Below are 19102 nucleotides of genomic sequence, written 5' to 3' on the forward strand. Positions count from 1 at the left end.
TACAGAATATTTCAAAACCATTTATTTTCTTACTATTTAGATTTTTAGAATAATCAATTGTATGCATGTGTCATGTTTTTAGCTTATATTTTATGAGGGTCATTTTCTAATCTTTACTCCTCAGTTTGTAAAAATGAAACTCCCACAAAGTAGAGGATGGTCAGGTCATGTATTTTAAGGAAATATTTATTATGTTGCATAAAAGAAAGAAACTTATCCAAGGTTTGATATAGTGTGAGAAAAAAAATGAATTACTTGGGAAATATCTCTTAGAACTTTCGTGAGGCTGAAATACCTTGTTAGCTATGCAATAATTCCTTCTGAATGCTTCCCCTTTTCAAGGATTTGTGGACTCAGCATGAAATATAATATCATATACTTTTGCTACCTACAGATAGAATAAGTCAGTCACATGCAGTTTCCAAATTGGAAAAAAAGAAAAAATGTTCTTTAACAAGCTAGCACTACTATGGAATAAAGAAAGAAATTCTCTGGTCATGGTTAATTGGTGAGGCAAAAGATTAAGATGTCATGACAGCACTTAACTTAGAGTGTGTGTTTTGAAAGAGTAAGCATTAACCAAATCACATTCTTATAGAGTGAATCCAACTTTAATCATCATAGAGACTTAATGATCAACACCAGTTTCTTCTCGTGTAAAATATCTTGAGCACTATCTTATGATATTCATATTATTAAATTATTAAATCTCTAGAAATTCTGCTTATAATTAAAAGCATAATTATATTATCCAGCTTATTTCTTAGTATCAAACCAAGAAATGTAATACATATGTATGTGTTTGTAATACATACACGTTTGTATGTATTACAAATGTGTGCACGCTAAGCCACTTTGGTCATGTCAGACTCTGCAAGTCAGTGAACTGTGGCCCATCAGGCTCCTCTGTCCAAGGGATTCTCCTGGCAAGAATGGGAGTAGGTTGCCATGCTCTTCTCCAGGGGACCTTACCAATCCAGGGATCGAACCCACATCTCTTATGTCTCCTGCATTGCAGGCAGGTTCTTTAACACTAGTTCCACCTGGGAAAATATGTAACCTCAAATTGTGGACCCTTCTGCCTTTTGCAAACATAATATAATTTTTAAAATAAATTTTATATAATTAAAATTAGTTTATTTAAAATTGAGGATGTTAGTTGCTCAGTGTGTCTGACTGTGACCCCATGGACTATAGCTCCCCAGGCTCCTCTGTCCATGGGATTCTCTAGGCAAGAATATTGGAGAGAACAAACATATGGATACCAAGGGGAGGGGAACGAATTAAGAGATTGGGATTGACATAAATACACTACTATGTATAAAATGCATAACTAACGAGGAACCTACTGTACAGCAAAGTGAACTCCATTTGATGCTCTGTGGTGACCTAACTGGGAAGGAAATCCGAAAGAGAGGGGATGTATGTGTACATCTGACTGGGTCACTTTGCTATACAGCACAAACTGACATAGCAGTGTAAAGCAACTATACGCCAATAAAAATGCAAAAAAAAATACTTTGCATTATAGTAGAACAGAAGATACATTTGTAAATTTCTACAAGGATGACTTGGATAATGTAAATGAGTGACATGATGGAGGTAAAGTGGATATACACATATTGTCTGTATGATAGAAGTTTGTTTATGGGAAAGCAATTCAACTCTAGCTGATTAATCATTGGCTTATTGGAAATCAGGACCACGGTTGTCATATTTTTTACTGTCTGAGCCACCAGGGAAGTCGTATTTATAAAACAGTAAAGCATCTGTCTACAATGCGAGAGACCCAGGTTCAAGCCCTGGGTTGGGAAGATCCCCTGGAGAAGGAGATGGCAATCCACTCCAATACTATTGCCTGGAAAATCCCATGGACAGAGGAGACTGGTAGGCTACACTCTATGGGGTCGCAAAGAGTCAGACACAACTGAGCGACTTCACTCACTCACTCATGCCATTTTCTGGGCTTCCCTGGTAGCTCAGCTGGGTGGGGAAGATTCTCTGGAGAAGGGATATGCTACCCACTCCAGTATTCTTGGGCTTCCATGGTGGCTCAGATGGTAAACAATCTGCCTGCAATGTGGGAGACTTGGGTTCTATCTCTGGGTTTGATCCCTAGGTTGGGAAGATCCCTGGAGAAGGGCATGGCAACCCACTCCATTATTCTTGCCTGGAGAATCTCCAGGGACATAGGAGCCTGGCAAGCTACAATCCATGGGGTTGCACAGAGTCAGACACAACTAAGCTCAGTACATACCATTTTTATTGATTCTAAGTATATGCATTAATACACAATATTTGTATTGTGTATTTATGACTTACTTCACTCTATATAACAGTCTGTAGGTTGATCCATGTCTGTGCAAATTACACAGTTTGGTTCCTTTTAATAGCTGAATAATATTCCACTGTATATAGGTACCATATCTTTATCCATTCCCCTGTTGATGGACATTTAGGTTGCTTCCATGTCCTGGCTATTGTAAATAGTGCTTCAATGAACATTGGAGTGCATGTATCTTTTCAAAATATGGTTTTCTCCATATATATGCCCAGGAGTGGGATTGCTGGATCATATTTATTTTAGTTTTTTAAGGAACCTCCACACTGTTCTCCATAGTGCTTGTACCGATTTACATTCCCACCAACAGTGTAGGAGGGTTCCTTTTTTTCCCATATTCTCTCCAGCACTTCCTGTTTGTAGATATTTTGATGATGACTATTCTGAGTGATGTGAAGTGACACCTTATTGAACTAATTGTATTTTTAAAAGTGAAAAGAAAAATTCAGAAAAAAAAGAGAAGAATTTGTCTTCAAATGTTCTATGGAATTTTTAATTTTAGAGAGTTTTTCTTACTCAGAAAACTGCAATTATGTTAGGTATCATTCTGATAGTTTATTGATAAATCTTATTATTAACAGATTGATACGACTGTTCATACAATAGATTATCATATTAGTTTTCTTCTCTTGGTCTTTTATTATTTTATGCCAGACTTCACTGACCTTCATTCTGCATTTCAAGTGCTTTTCCCAAAAGTAGTAAGGAGAGAGCTGATGACATATCCCTTACAGCAGGGTCCAGTGGACTGGAAGCAGCACAGCATTTTCATTAAATCCCACTGCCACTCAGAAAAGCACTTAAGACATTTCAATAAAATGCCTGGGCTACTTCTTTCTTGGAGGTAGTAGAGTGGTCTTTCATCATCTCCTCCTCAGTAGATTGACCTTCTTTTGTAATGTGCTTGATTCTCTTTAAATTTTGAAGGAACTGAATAGGAAAAAAGAAAAGCCATCATTTATTCTGTAATGTAAAGGGGTGTAATTCTTTTGAATTTCGTGAATCAGGAAGATAAAATCACTTTTTTTTTTTTTGCCTTTTTGATTTTATTGAAGTATAGTTGATTTACAATGCTGTGTTAATTTCTGCTGTATAGCAAAGTGACTCGCTTATACATATATATATATATGCATATTCTTTTTTTATTTTTTATTAAAAAAAGAAAAAAAATCATTTTGTAAATGCAAAAGATGTCTGATAAATCATTATCTCGAAGCAATTTTGCATATAGGTCAAAGTCCAAATTTCAGATATTACTAAAATATCTGAGCTAAGCAAAAACAATATTGCTTACTGTTAGATAGTTTACTAAAAACATTACCTTACACTTTGATACATTTTTTAATAGAATATATTATATGGGATAGTCAAATGGCACGATAGTCATATTATTATTTTTTTTAGTAATGAACATTCATGTTTAATTCAGTTCAGTTCAGTTCAGTCGCTTAGTTGTGTCCAACTCTTGCAACCTCATGAATTGCAGCATGGCAGGCCTCCCTGTTCATCACCAACTCCCGGAGTTCACTGAGATTCATGTCCATCGAATTGGTGATGTCATCCAGCCATCTCATCCTCTGTTGTCCCCTTCTCCTCCTGCCCTCAATCCCTCCCAGCATCAGGGTCTTTTCCAATGAGTCAACTCTTCTCATGAGGTGGCCAAAGTATTGGAGTTTCAGCTTTAGCATCAGTCCTTCCAATGAACACCCAGGACTGATCTCCTTTAGGATGGACTAGTTGGACCTCCTTGCAGCCCAGGGGACTCTCAAGAGTCTTCTCCAACACCACAGTTCAAAGGTATCAATTCTTCGGCACTCAGCTTTCTTTACAGTCCAACTCTCACATCCATACATGACCACTGGAAAAACTATAGCCTTGACTAGAGGGACATTTGTTGGCAAAGTAATATCTCTGCTTTTTAATATACTATCTAGATTGGTCATAACTTTCCTTCCAAGGAGTAAGTGTCTTTTAATTTCATGGCTGCAATCACCATTAGGTTATTGCTTAAAGTCTTTGTGTTAAAATTTGAACCCAGGTCTTTTCACTGTGAGTCTGTGACATTTTAAATTTACAGTATACATGTGCTTTTGAAGTTAAACAGAAACTTCTAAATACAGTTTCCTAAGACAAGGAAATGAAGTATATTGTAATTTTTCCTGTATCACTAAATATGCATATGCATATTTGTGGTGTTTCTGTAGCAGGGAGGAATGAGTTTTTGGAAACAGAGAAACAATCACCAGAATTCTGGTATTTTACTAGGAGCAAATTAGTATTGCTGTACTTCCCAGTGAAACTCATTTGTGCCTTGGTCCTGTCATTAGATCACCAGGAAATATACATGTACATGAGTGTGTGTGTCTCTGTGTGTGCAGGTCCCAAAACCAAATCTCTCTGCTTTCAAATTGAATTTCTAGTCCTTACAGTTGAATGGAGAATATAAAAAACAATATTTATAAATGTAGCATGAATATGAGAAGCCAAACAGAATCTTTCCTGATTATTAAAAAATGATGGATGACCAGAGTTCTCAGCTGAGAACAGATAATTCAAAGTATGTCATTCTGTGTTTCCAGATCATCTACATCTCTGGAGCTCAACACCTCCTTAAATGGCTAGGGGAGAGGTGTTATTTTATCTCTATTGGTACTTAGTCAGCTTCCCACAGGTTAATAAAGAGGGTCATAGGGGAATGAAGTGCACTCAGAGAAACATGGAATTGATAGAGTCAACATTCTGTCTCCTTCTTTGCTTAAGTCAGTGTGAATATGTGTGTTGAGGGTGGGCATTATATATGCCTCCTACAATTTTTCTCATACTTTCAGCAGTGAGAAAATAATTTAAACTGCCATATATGCCCATTTACTCAATGGTGATTTGCCACTTGTCTGGCAGTTACTGAGATACTAAACTGCCAGGAAGTTGTGAGTGGACCTTTCCTAATGGAGACCAGATGCTTGGGGCCTGTGGATACTAAGAGGCTTAGTCATCATTGGAATATCTATTGAATAGCACTAGGCAGGTAGAGGTCAGCATTTAAATTCTCATCACCCAAGGAAACCTGTGCTAGTTTGTGCTTTACAGAGTAGTGTCCAAAATTAACAGAAAGTGGGTCAGGGACTTACTTCCAAAAAATGTAGGGGGCTTAAGGAGAAGGATACGACCGTGCTCCTACACCTGACAAGGCACCGGCGGCCCACTCCAGTACTCTGGCCTGGAAAATCCTGTAGATGGAGGAGCCTGGTAGGCTACAGTCCATGAGGTCACTAGGAGTCTGACACGACTGAGTGACTTCACTTTCACTTTTCACTGTCATGCATTAGAGAAGAAAATGGCAACCCACTCCAGTGTTCTTGTCTAGAGGATCCCAGGGACGGGGGAGCCTGGTGGGCTGCCGTCTATGGGGTCGCACAGAGTCGGACACGACTGAAGCGACTTAGCAGCATCAGCAGCAGTGCTTCTACATTCCTCTCCTTTGTTGATGAAACAAATCACTAAGGATGAAAGGAGAGGCAAATGAATGGTAGAGGGAAGGAGGGTATAGACTTTTTTCCCCTCCCAACTCAAACAGTTCTTTGACAAAGTCTAAGACTGAGATACTGTTGATATGCATGATCACACACATATATATCTGTATCAGAGTTATTGAAAAGTTATAGGATCCTATTTCCTGGTGATCTAATGACAGGAACAAGGCACGGATATGTTTCATTGGGAAATACAGCAACACTAATTTGCTCCTGGAGAAGGCAATGGCACCCCACTCCAGTACTGTTGCCTGGAAAATCCCATGGACGGAGGAGCCTGGTAGGCTGCAGTCCATGGGGTCGCACAGAGTCGGACACGACTGAAGTGATGCAGCAGCAGCAGCAGCAGTTTGCTCCTAGTAAAATACCAGCACTCTAATCACTGTTTCTCTGTTTCCTACCAACTCATTCCTACCTGCTACAGAAACACACACAAATATGCATATGCGCATTTAGGGACACAGGAAAAGCTATAATGTGGTTTGTGTCACTTTGTTCTAACCAATTTCCTATGAAATTCCATTTAGAAGTTTCTGTTTGACTTCAAAAGTACATATATGTTGTAAATTTAAAATGTCACAGACTCAGTGAAAAGACCTGGGTTCAAAGTTTAACACAAAGAAAGACTTTAAGTAGTAATAAATATTATTATTTATTATTATTATATTTAAAAGTCCATCCCAATTTAACATAACTAACTCCAATATAAAGAAAAATGAAATAATTGTCCATCTTAAAATTGTGTTATAGGAGCTTAGGGACTTCCCTGGTTGTCCAGTGCCTAAGACTCACACTCCCAATGCAAGGGGCCCAAGTCTGATTCCTGATCAGAGAACTAGAGCCCATGTGATACAACTAAAAAGATTCTACATTTGGTGTGGTCAAATAAATAAATATTTTAAAAATGTATTACAGGAGCTCACTATTGAGTTGAGTTCACAAATGACAAAACTCATATACTTAACTTGATCTTTTCTATCTTCTAGTTTATTTTTTCTCAAAGTAAAATCTAAACCTTCTACTTGAGAATTACCCAAGAGTTTTGTTAGAAATACAGAATGTTTGAGAATTCTGGAATTTGGAGGAATAGATACTCAGAATCTGAATCTAAGTGATACATTTCTACGATCCTTATATACTCTAAACTTTGATAAACATTGTCACATCGCCTTATCATATAGCAATTAAAAAAAAACTATATTTTCTTACTGAATTTGCTCGTTTTTGTTCCTCCTTAGGTAGAACTCTAGACATGTCATTAGAGCAGGGCATTTATTTGAGTTGATCTAATCCAATATTCTTCTTTTTTTTCCCAATATTCTTTTTGTTAGAGAGAAAATAAAGAGCATCACAAGCATTTACCTACATTTTGCTTCTGCTTTTTCTCATGATTATTATTCTATTTTTTTAAGACAGAATGCACACTTCATAAATAATTGCTTCTTAATAAGTTAGCTAATTTTAACACAAAGGCTTTTCATATACAATAATTTATAAACAGCATTGATCTTAAAGCCGATAGTCTCCTTAGTTTCTTGGAACATAAATATTGATGGAACTACTAGCACATGGAAAATCTCAGATGTCTATAAAAGAGTAATTTGAAAATAAGAATTATGTTTAATCAAAAATGTGTTACAGGAGCTTAAGAACTTCCCTGGTGGCCCAGTGACTAAGACTCACACTCCCAATGGAGGGGGCCCAAGTTTGATCCCTGATCAGAGAACTAGAGTCCATATGTCGCAACTAAAAAGACTTGGCATGCTGCAGTGAAGATGGATGTTCCATCCAAAAAGTGCTCTTAAGAACAATAACAACAATCCCTAGTTAGCAATAAAATCCCTAATTACTAACTGTAATGTTAATAAAAATTCTATTAATAAAGATTGTCAACTAAAACAGAATCACAAACTTCCATTACGTTACTTGACTAGAAACATCAAGGTAAGTATCTCCAGATCATAGACTGAGATCCTTGAGAAATCTGTAAGGGAAAACAGAAAATACACAAATAACAAATGTTGTTTGGAAAAAACAATATATCATAAGATCAAAGACTTAATCCTAAATTGGATGACAAAGAAGATTTTACTGAGTAGGATTTATAGAATTTATAACTCAGAGAAATGAGGGATAGGATCTTTAGGCAGGAGAAAATTAAAAGCAAGTGTCACCTGTAAAGAGTCATGGCATAAATGGAAAAGAGAGGGGACTACAAGATGAGGACACATGGACAGGAGATAATGTATCAAAGTGCTTTCAGCTGCAAATAATAGAAAACAATTTAAAGTGACTTTGCCAACAAAGTCATGGATTATCTCTCATAACAGGTCGTTCAGAGAAGGGGTGGTATCAGGATTTGTTAAGCAACTCAGAGATATCACAGAAATGACTTTTATCTATTTTCTGCTCTTCCATTTTCAGCATTTTGTTTACTTCTAGATTAACTGTATCAGTAGTTCCAAAATGACTGCTGACATTTCCAAGTTTTATATCCTTATAGAAGCATCTATAAGCAGAAAAGGGGAAAAAAATTCCCCTGTGTGTCTCTCTCTGTTTACAATTAAGGAAAGTGCTTCAGATTATCTAGAAATAGATCTCATGCACATTCCAAAACAGTCACTGGCAAGGTGTGGAATGTCCATGGTTGGAGTAGATTTGTCAAAACTCACTCTACTTAGGGGCATATGTGTCCCTGCTCAGTCACTCAGTCCTGTCTGACTCTTCGCAACCCCATGGACTGTAACCCACAAGGCTCCTCTGTCCATGAGATTTCCCAGGCAAGAATACTGGAGTGGATTGCCGTTTCCTTCTCCAGGCAACCTTCCTGACCCAGGGATCTCCTGCATTGAAAGGCAGATTCTTTACCACTGAACCACCTGGGAATCCCTGCTTAGAAGCACAGCGTCCCCTAAAGCACAAAGCTACCAGTTACCTGAACTCTTGGAGTTCTGACACCAAGAATGAGGTGACTTTTTGGTAAGAAACCCACCATTTATTTCATAACTATACTAACAATTGATATATGGCTCTGTAGTAATTGTCTTAGACAGTTAATAGCCCTATAACAACACACTGAGTTGTGTTTTATAGTGTATATGGCAAATATTAACTGAAGTGTCCCCTATAACTAACTTAGATATTTAGATTAAATCATTTTTACATTCCCTGGCTTAGTTTAGAGTCCTACAGGGCTCCCCAGGCGGCACAATGGTAAAGAATCCACCTGCCAATACAGGAGATGCAAGAGATGTGAGTTTGATTCCTGGGTTGGGAATATCCTCTGGAGTAGGAAATGACCACCCACTCCAATATCCTTGCCTGGAAAATTCCACGTACAGAGGAGCCTGGTGTCTACAGTCATGGGGTGGCGAAAGTCAGACGCAACTAAGCACATCACACAGTGTTTAAATAGGCAAAAGTGCAGGGAAAATGCCGAATGTCTGTTTTTAGTTGTAAATATCTCACTTGGTACATTTTTTAAAATATATTTGTATTTTAAAATGTTATGTCTTTAAATGACTGTATCCAAGAAGACTTGTAAAGTCAATTGCATGAGCACAAGAGTAAATCATTAAAAAAATATGTATCAAGTGTGTGCTGAATGTGTGTATGTACCAGAAAGAGAGAGAGTCAGGGAGGGAGGGAGGTAAAGATGGAGAGGGCGAGAGCATGACTCTAGATATTGAAGGTTAATTTGCCTACATTCCCCTGAATGAACTTGAAATGGGAGATTAGATTTGACTCAACTGTTCTCACATTAAATTTCAGTTCCTAAGTAACTCCCCTCATGTCAGCTGAGGATGTAAAGACACACGGACACACCAACACCTCCCTCCCCACACACACATGCATATACTTTCTTTCTCTTTCCTTCCTTTCTTATCCTTTCTTCCTCCTGCTTGTCTTGCCCCCTCCCACCACTCCTTTTTCTGAAATACGTATCTGAGTATTTCATGTGGTATCCACAATCACACACCCACCTGCCACTACACGAAACAGTCACCATAAAAGCTCCAGTGCTAAAAGTAGGCTGATTTGCTGTCGTAAGTGATAGACTAGTTTATCAGTCTTCAGAATGGCACTCAAACACAAACGTGATGTAAAATCCCTTGAAGGATAAGAGACAGATCTTATAAATTATATCCTCTTGAGGAATGACTGTATTTTCTTACTCTGAGGGTTGCTAATACCAGAGCAGCACTGGTTGGAGGCGTTTTGGAGGTTGCCCTTATGAACTGCGTGTTACCAAGAAGAAACACAGTCCCTGTTAGGGTAAGGGCAGCAGATTTGAGGCTTGGAAAAACAAACAAAAACAACCTATACCACATTCTTTTTCACAAAAGCACAGTTTCAAGTTAATAGTTGTATATCTTTAATACAGTACTTGAAAATATGAGAATATAGAATGGACTGCAATGTCATAAAGGACTATTATGATAAATCATAAATTGCAATCATTGAACTCTTTGGTGATTAAAACAATTGTGAAAAGATAATATGGTAATAGGAAAGATCTTCAGACATCTGGGCTTAGATTTAGATATATTCCAGGGATGTTTATGTGTAACTCTGATAATATGTGAAAAACTATCACAAGAAGTAAGTTTCCTAGATATCATTATCAAAGCAAGACCTACTGATTAGAATGACAAATTTTCAGAAATAAGAACATGAAACTTGAAGCTGACATTCACATTCTGTTTTTAGATGATGAACATGTTGTCTATAACTTTCAAGGGGACTAAGCTGAAATATCAGATTCTCTAATTTATCTTATGTTCAAATTATCTCAGATGTGTATCTTATTTGCAGACTTCCAACAACACTTTTGAAATTCCCCTCATGTTGACTGGAAATGTAGTGTTAAGGAAGAGGCTCAACTATGAAGATAAGACTCGCTACTTTGTCATCATCCAAGCTAATGTGAGTTATCAATTTCTGTTATTTCTCCCCTCTGAATTTATGAAATACAGAACTCACCTAGAATGTATGTGCTCACTATAAATTTACAGCCTCAACAAGGTAGCCCTCCGTGTAATTTGTGTATTATATTCTTCTGGATGAGGAGGAATGGGGTGGAATAGAATGGGGAAGATTATTCCCACTCACTGCATTCTTCAGTCTTGGACTCACTCAAACACTTCACTGATTTGTTTTTAGCTCATGCTGAAGTATTTCTTAAAGCTTGATTGACTGAACAACCGCAGCAGAATCACCTTTAGTGTTGGTCGCTCAGTTGTGTCTGGCTCTCTTTTGTGACCCCGTGGACTTCAGCCACCAGGGTCCTCTGTCCATGGAATTCTCCAGGCAAGGATAATGATGTGGGTTGCCATTTTCTTCTCCAGAATCACCTTGGGAGTGCATTAAAACTTCAGATTCCTAGACCCAACCTCAGACCCTCTGAATAAAAATTTCAGAAGGTAGAAGTGGAAAACTTGCATTTTTATTAGCTCCCCAGGGAACTTCAAAGTACACTAAAGGTAGAGAACTGTTGAATCATTTATTGAATCACTTATTGAATCATTTATCTTTTATTACTAGTTGCTCAAGATGTGTAAGTTACTATGAACATGGTCTTTATATGTGGGCAGCAATAACAAAACCTGAAGAGCGGTTGCTTGTATAATATTATTATCATTATTTTAATAAAATTCTTAAATTTATGTGATTCCAGGGTGGATTTGACATTTCAAGTATATTACCAAAGACTAAAATTCCTTCTGTCCTTAAAATCTATCCTGCTTGAAACTTGGTTGTTTTTCCAATGTTTTAGAAAGGAAAGAAAAAGTATCCTCCACCAGTTGTTCTTAACAAGCTTATATGCAACCAAGTGTCATTAAGTGACCATGTTTTCTCTTTTTTAGAGATAATTCAGTAGAAAGAACATAAATATGCGTGCGTGCGTGCGTGTGTGTGTGTGTGTGTTTGTGTAGTATACTTGTGGTGGTAGTTATAGTTAGAGAACTAGCTCTTGATGACAGTTTTCTAGACTTTCATTCAAAACATTTTGTTTTGTTTTGCTTTGTTTTCCAATTCAGTGTGGTTTGTCTTAGGGCTCAGTAGCAGAGAATAGAGTAGAAACTGCAGATATAGGAAAAAGTAAAATCTATTAAAGAAGACCCCTCAGAATTCCTCAAAAACATTGAAACATTTTTTTTCCCTATGTAAAGGAAAATGTGAAGAAAAGATACAATTATCCTTTCTGACTCAAAATCTCTACTAAAATTTATAGAAAAGTCAGATTGCTAAGGAATGTATTTAAAACTAATTGTTATTGTGTTATTTAAAATGAGTTTTTAAAAAGAAATATAAAATAAATCGTCTGACTTGCTGTCTACTTTAAACTATTTACGAAGACATCTGGGACAATTTGAATCCAATTTGCTAGACTACTCATAACTGGGAAAGGCTGAGAAATTTTTGGCATTTCAAGGATGAACTTATGAAATAACAGGATATACATGGAGCTTTGAAAGGAAGGAATGGAATTGGTGAGAAGTTGAATGACGATTTGATTTTATCTGTAATGAAAGTAAAACTGTTAGTCACTTAGTCCTGTCAGTATAACCGTATGGACTGTAGCCTGCCGGGCTCCTCTGTCCATATGAATTCTCCAGGCAAGAATATTGGAGTGAGTTTCCATTTCCTTCTCCAGAGGACCTCTCTGACCCAAGGATCAAACCCAGGTCTCCCACATTGCAGGCAAATTCTTTACCATCTGAGCCACCAGGGAAGCCTTTTATCTGTAATAGCAATGTTTATATAAATTTAAATTATGCAATACAGAATGTGAATACTAAATACAGGAAATTAAATGATTTTTTGTGTTTTCAGATTATATCCTTTAAAAAATATATAATATATCAAAATTTAGGTATGTTATGATTGATTCAATTGTACTTAGGTTTTCTTGTTTGTTTTTTGCTATAAAATTGATAGCTAATTTCAGGATTCTCATGAGAGGCAAGGAGTGTAGTGTAGTGGTAAAACCATAAACTTCAGAACCACATTGTCCAAATTCAAATCCTAATTCTGCCCTTGCCTAGCTGTGTGAATTTGTGTATACTCTGTATGCCAGTTTCCTAAGCAATAAAAGGGCAATATTAATGAAACATACCACATAGGGTTCTTGTGAGGATTAGCAAGTTGGCAAACAAAAATGTGCTTAAACTAATACTTGGAATATATTCTGATATCATTACAGTATTACATAAACTTCTTTAGTACCAGTACTTGGTCGTATATGAACAGATAATTAAGAGATAAAATTACTATGATAAAAATTGTATATATGCATGTACATACGGCAGATTCTTTACTGCCTGAGCCACCATGGAAGCCCATATATATATACATATATTAATATATATGCACATATATTTTTCATCTTAGAAAATAATGTTATATTATCTTCCAAATTGTTGCAACACATCACACTCCCACAAGTTATAAAGAAAGCTCATTTCCTCTACATTTTAGATGTATAACTTATTTAATACAGTGGATTATTGGGGCTGGAAAGATGGTTCATGTTTACTTGAGGGTCAGTTTTGAGCCTCTCTTTCCAAAGCCGAGTTCAGTGACCTCATTTGTGGCTGTGGTGGGAGATATTTACAGAATAGAAAGTGACAAACGATTCAAGCCATGTTCTCTGGTGCCCTGTGGGGTGACCGTGGCTGTGGCGGCTTGGAGCAGGATCTCACTTCCTCAACCAGGGATTGAACCTGGATTGCACCACTACCCTGGTTCTTATACCCTCTGGAAAGGAATTTCAACACAGAGTTGGAAAACAGTGAAACAGGTAAAGCGTTTATAAAGAGAAATATGTGTGGATACACGGGTGGGTAGGCTCAGTAAGTCGTATTCAGGGGAAATTTAAGTCATTTATAAGGGGGTAGTACCGTCTTCCAGGTCTTTGTTTTCCTCTGGCCAGTCATCTTACTTTGACCCCATATCTGATTTGTCTCAAGGCTCTCCCTATGTGTGCAAGCATGCTTGTAGTCAAGATGGATCTCAGTGTGAGGGGCTCTGGGAAGTTAGCAAAACTGATAATTGCCTAGCACTCTCCTCATCTAAGGAAACTTTCTGTGCAAGTGTAATTTGGGAAGTCTCCCTGACCCCAAGGATGAGAAATATGTGACTTCCTTATCTTTGACCCAAGCAAGGCTTAGCCCCTCTTCACCCCTGACATTACTATTACCTAACAGTGGAGGAGCCTGGTGGGCCGCAGTCCATGGGGTCGCTAAGAGTCAGACAAGACTCAGCGACTTCACTTTCACTTTTCACTTTCCTGCATTGGAGAAGGCAATGGCAACCCGCTCCAGTGTTCTTGCCTGGAGAATCTCAGGGACGGGGGAGCCTCGTGGGCTGCCGTTTATGGGGTCGCACAGAGTCAGACACGAGTGAAGCGACTTAGCAGCAGCAGCAGCAATAGTATCTACAGGAGACAAAGTATGGCTTTTCATCCTGTTCCTGTTGTCATTTCTATCTCAAAGTATAAACAGGAGGCTAGTTGTAAATGTATAACCTGGAGTCCATCTATCTCCTGCCTCAGTAAGGGCTTCTTGTTTCAGCTGGTTGTTAAGCATTTATTGCCAAACATATAAAATGGTATATATATATATATTTGCTTTCCTAGTGAGTCAGTGGTAAAGAATCTACCTGCCAATGCATGAGACATGGGTTTGATCCCTGGGTTGGGAAGATCCCCTGGAGAAGGAAATGGCAACCCTCTCCAATATTCTTGCCTGGGAAATCTCATGGACAGTGGGGCCTGGCAGGCTATAGTTCATGGGGTTGCAAAAGAGTCAGAGTTGGACATGACTTTGCGACTAAAACAAAAACATCATCATAGATCTATCTATCTATATGTATACAACTTATATTCTTATATTATGTAGAATAATGATATTTATATATTTAAAATTATTCTTTTATAGTCTTTTTATTATTGTATTGATGTTAACTAATGTACAGTGTAAACTGTGTCCACTAAAACCCTACATATTCTCTTAGAGTCATAAGGAGAGTTGAAATATGAGCAATCAATTTGGACTTCAAAGAAGATGGTTTCTAAGAGGCTAGAAGTCTAATGATAAGTTAATAAACATTACTCAACATTGGCTTGGATTTGCTTAAAGTACAAAGACTTGATTGATTTGCAAAAGGAATCATTCAAATTTCATGTAGCTGTGAGGTTTCTTTTTATGTATGTGAACGTGTTATTATTCTTAAATAAATTGGAAGAGTTTTGGGAGACCCACATTAAAAAAAAATCACTTATTTTATTTAGAAATTTTGCGACATTAATACCCACACCATTTATTTTAAATATGAATAGAAAATGAGGCAATGATAAATTCTAGAGAAAAGGAGAAAAAGATCTAGGAAAGGAATTTCAGAGAAGTACAAAAATCAGGGGTTTCCTTTTGTTAAAACTTCTGATACACTCTGTATTAGAATTTTGATGTTACCCTAAAACAAACAAACAAGAAAATCAGACTCATTGCTATACATAGATAGTTTTAAGCCAACTATTTTTCTCTTTTCTTTTTTTTTCACCCAACAGCCCATAAATAATTGTCAGAAAGAAAAGGTTTACATTTAATTAAGACTCATAACAAGAATACTGTTTGAATCATTCTATCAATATCAGTGCTAGTCCACATTTTCACATCAAAAAATCTTGAGAAGGAACATTAGCTATCTTTTGTAACAAGAAACTATATTATACATATTTGTTGAACTAAAATAAATAGACTGCCAAATACTTCTCCAACAAAAATAGGTTTATTTGGGATAAGAAGTTTGGGGTCTACAGCCCAGGATGAGCCATATGCAAGTCCCCACAAAGCAAGGGAAGGAAGAGAGAAGGGGGGAAGAAAGAAGTTGAGAGAGTTATAGTAAATAAAGAGACCGTGGCTTTTCATTGGTTGAGTTGTTGCCAGAATAGAAGAGGTGATGAGCTATGTGTGCTTGCAGACTGTGGGAATGCCCCCTTCTGGTCTCCTCACTACTTAATTGAGGTGAACTTTTTGCAGTTCTTTGGCTGACCTAAAAATTAAATGGACACAACACAGACTAACAGGAGAAAAAACAAATTTAATAATGTATGTGATGCAGTCTTATTAAAAAAAAAATGAGACTGAAAGAAATGACCAAAGTGAGCTGTCATTTAGATAAGAAAACTACAAATTCGTGAAGAATTTGCAAAGCAAAAGGGCATGGGCTGAGAATATCAAATTAGTGAGTAAGTAATGTGGTAGTTTTACACAGCCTCCTGGCCTCTAAATTCTCTATTTCTGGTGATAATGATGCTTTCTATCCTCCTGGGACAGGGAGAGTTCTTTTCACATGGAAGATTCATGTCCTGCTTTGCTTTCAGGGACACAAATATTGTCAGAATGTCCTCCTTGCACTGCTATTTCTTAAGAAACTTTAACGTAAAATACTCAGTATGCCAATGTGACATATTATGAGGTGACATATCCTTATCTTCTTCAAAACATTTAAATTATATAGATTCGGATATAAAAATTACTTTTCAGAATAACCCTTATCCTGACCTTTCCTCATGTCTACCACACACTGATAAGTGGAATAAGTGCTAATTTTACAGCCATTGTTTCTATTTCTGCCAGTTTCTTGGGCATATTCTGGAGAGTACGACTGAAGTGGAGGAAGATAGAGGTTTAAGAACTATTTACAAAATTTTCAAGTAATGAAGGCATGTAATGATACTATTTCTGCTTATTACTACACATAAAATTTAAGGAAATTTAGGTAAATGTCTCAAAAAATAAAAGAGAGTTTCAGAAAAGAAAGAACACACTTCTAAAGGGATTTAGACCAAGGAAAACTTATTGCTGCTATTTTCATTATTGAATAAAGACATCCAACAGAGTCAAGTTACTAGGATGTGTTTTACAATTCTGGTTGGTGATAGTCCATCTTTCATTAGTGAAGGGAAGCAAGACACACACCTCCAAGGTCTTAGATAACTGAGTTAGGGTCAAAGACTCAGGACAACTCTAATTATTTTGCTTTTTTAAAATTTTCTTTCTCTACTGCAAATACCTGATAAAGTAATGAAAGAGTATGTTATATATATATCTATATATATCTATATCTATGAGTGAGTCTGGTGGATGCCTGTAGTCCTTTTGTTAACTTCAAACTACTTGAATATTAAATATGTAAGTGTTAAAAGTCTCTTTATTCCAAGGCTCCTATGATATTGCCAAAAATAAATCTAAACATCAGCATTATTTTTTCTTTTGAACTTTTTATTTTGTATTGGGACATAGCCAATTAAATGTGATAGTATCAGGTAAACGGTGGAGGGACTCAGCCATACATATACATGTATCCATTCTCCACTAAACTCTTCCCCTATCCAGGCTACCACATAATATTGTACTATACAATAGCTCCTTGTTGGTTATCCATTTTCAATACATTAGTGTGTACATGACTACCTCAAGCTCCCCAACTATCCTTTCCCCCCTGGCAACATAAGTTTGTCTTCCAAGTCTGTGAGTCTCTTTCTGTTTTGTAATGTAAATAAGTTCATTTGTGTCTTTTGGGTTTTTTTTTGAGTTCACATATAGGGGATGTCATACAATATTTCTCCTCTGTCTTGAACGTCAGCATTTTTGTCTCATATTCTTAATAAAACAGGTTTCATATAATTTCACAGTATTTGTTAGAGTTCACATTTTTCCTGGCTCCACTTCACATAACCAATATTTAACTTAATACAGTCCTAAATATAGAGCACATAGTGAATGAATTAGAAATTAGCATTTATCTCTAGTTTGATCAAAGAATAGTGAGCAATTAAACTATTTTATAGCAAGAAAGACTTTCAGTTGAGTTGAAGGAATTGAAGTCTTACTTATCATTTGATGGTTAGAGGTGTTTATTGCCTGAACATTTTCATAGTTGAAATATTTGCAGTTTTATTAAATTGTGTTTTGTAAAAAAGGATGGATTATGATTGAGTTAGGTGTCTGTGAGTTATTTTTAATATAAAATTTATTTTGAAGTTCTACTAGGCATATAGATCTTATTTTTGAGTCAAACAAACAGAAAAACCAGTTCTTTCTTGCAATACATTTGACGAAATTTTCTACTTATTTAATAAATAATTAATTAAAAACACTGAGGGGCTTTGATATGTCAGGTATCAGGATTCAATAAATTGTGTTATGGTCATGTGGACACAGAGGACTGGAGGCTTTAAATAAAGATTGTCACTAAGTATTCAGTGACAAGGTCAATACAACTTCCTTATGAGGCACTGACAGAAAGTTGCAGCTAGGTCAATATTCATCACACACTGATGAATATTACTTGTGGCTCTCTTGGTTCTATGTTGTACTTATCTAATACTTTTAAATTCCTCCATGTCAGTTTTTGTGTTGGATTATTCTTTGTATCCCCCACAATTTCTTGCATAACTGCACTCACAAAAGTTGTAGAAGCTAACCAAAGGTTTTGTTGTAGGGAGGAAGCCAAATCTGACTCCAAGTAGGAACTGATTATTTGACTTGCCTTTTATTGCTTTTGTTATTATAATCATACAGAACAGTTTGCCTCACAGAATCATGCCCCTTTGGCTGACTGTTAAAGTATGTTTCTTCAGAACTCTGTCCACTTGTGGATGACAGGAAGGAAGAAATTAACACATACCCTGACTGAGGCTTGCCGTTCTAGTTCAGTTCAGTTCAGTCTCTCAGTTGTGTCCAACTCCTTGCAACCCCATGGACTGCGCCACAGAAGGCCTCCCTGTCTACCGCTAACTCCCAGAGCTTGCTCAAACTCATGTCCATTGAGTTGATGATGCCATCCAACCTCTCTCATCCTCTTCTCCTCCTGCCTTCAATCTTTCCCAGCATCAGGGTCTTTTCCAATGAGTCAGTTCTTCGCATCAGTAGGCCAAAGTATTGGAGTTTCACTTCAGCATCAGTCCTTCCAATGAGTATTCAGGACTGATTTCCTTTAGGATGGATTGGTTAGACATCCTTGCAGTCCAAGGGACTCTCAACAGTCTTCTCCAACACCACAGTTCAAAAGCATCAATTCTTCAGTGCTCACCTTCCTCTATAGTCCAACTCTCACATCGATGCATGACTACAGGAAAAACTATAGCTTTGACTAGACAAAATTTTGCTGGCAAAATAATGTCTCTGCTTTTTAATATACTGTCTAGGTTGGTCATAACTTT

The 19102-nt window shown here is 36.9% G+C and overlaps 1 protein-coding gene across 3 annotated transcripts in view; it reads left to right on the forward strand.

Moving 5' to 3' along the window:
• PCDH15 (protocadherin-related 15) overlaps positions 1-19102 on the forward strand; it is a 1053047-nt gene that overhangs the window by 541134 nt on the left and 492811 nt on the right. For all 3 annotated transcript variants that reach the window (XM_010856569.1, XM_010856570.1, XM_010856571.1), the window contains exon 7: positions 10687-10797. In XM_010856569.1, coding sequence (XP_010854871.1) covers positions 10687-10797 — 111 coding nt within the window. The remainder of the gene's footprint in view (positions 1-10686; positions 10798-19102) is intronic.

Source organism: Bison bison, unplaced genomic scaffold (assembly GCF_000754665.1).
Source record: "Bison bison bison isolate TAMUID 2011002044 unplaced genomic scaffold, Bison_UMD1.0 scf7180017864372, whole genome shotgun sequence".
In the NCBI taxonomy this organism is placed as follows: domain Eukaryota; kingdom Metazoa; phylum Chordata; class Mammalia; order Artiodactyla; family Bovidae; genus Bison; species Bison bison.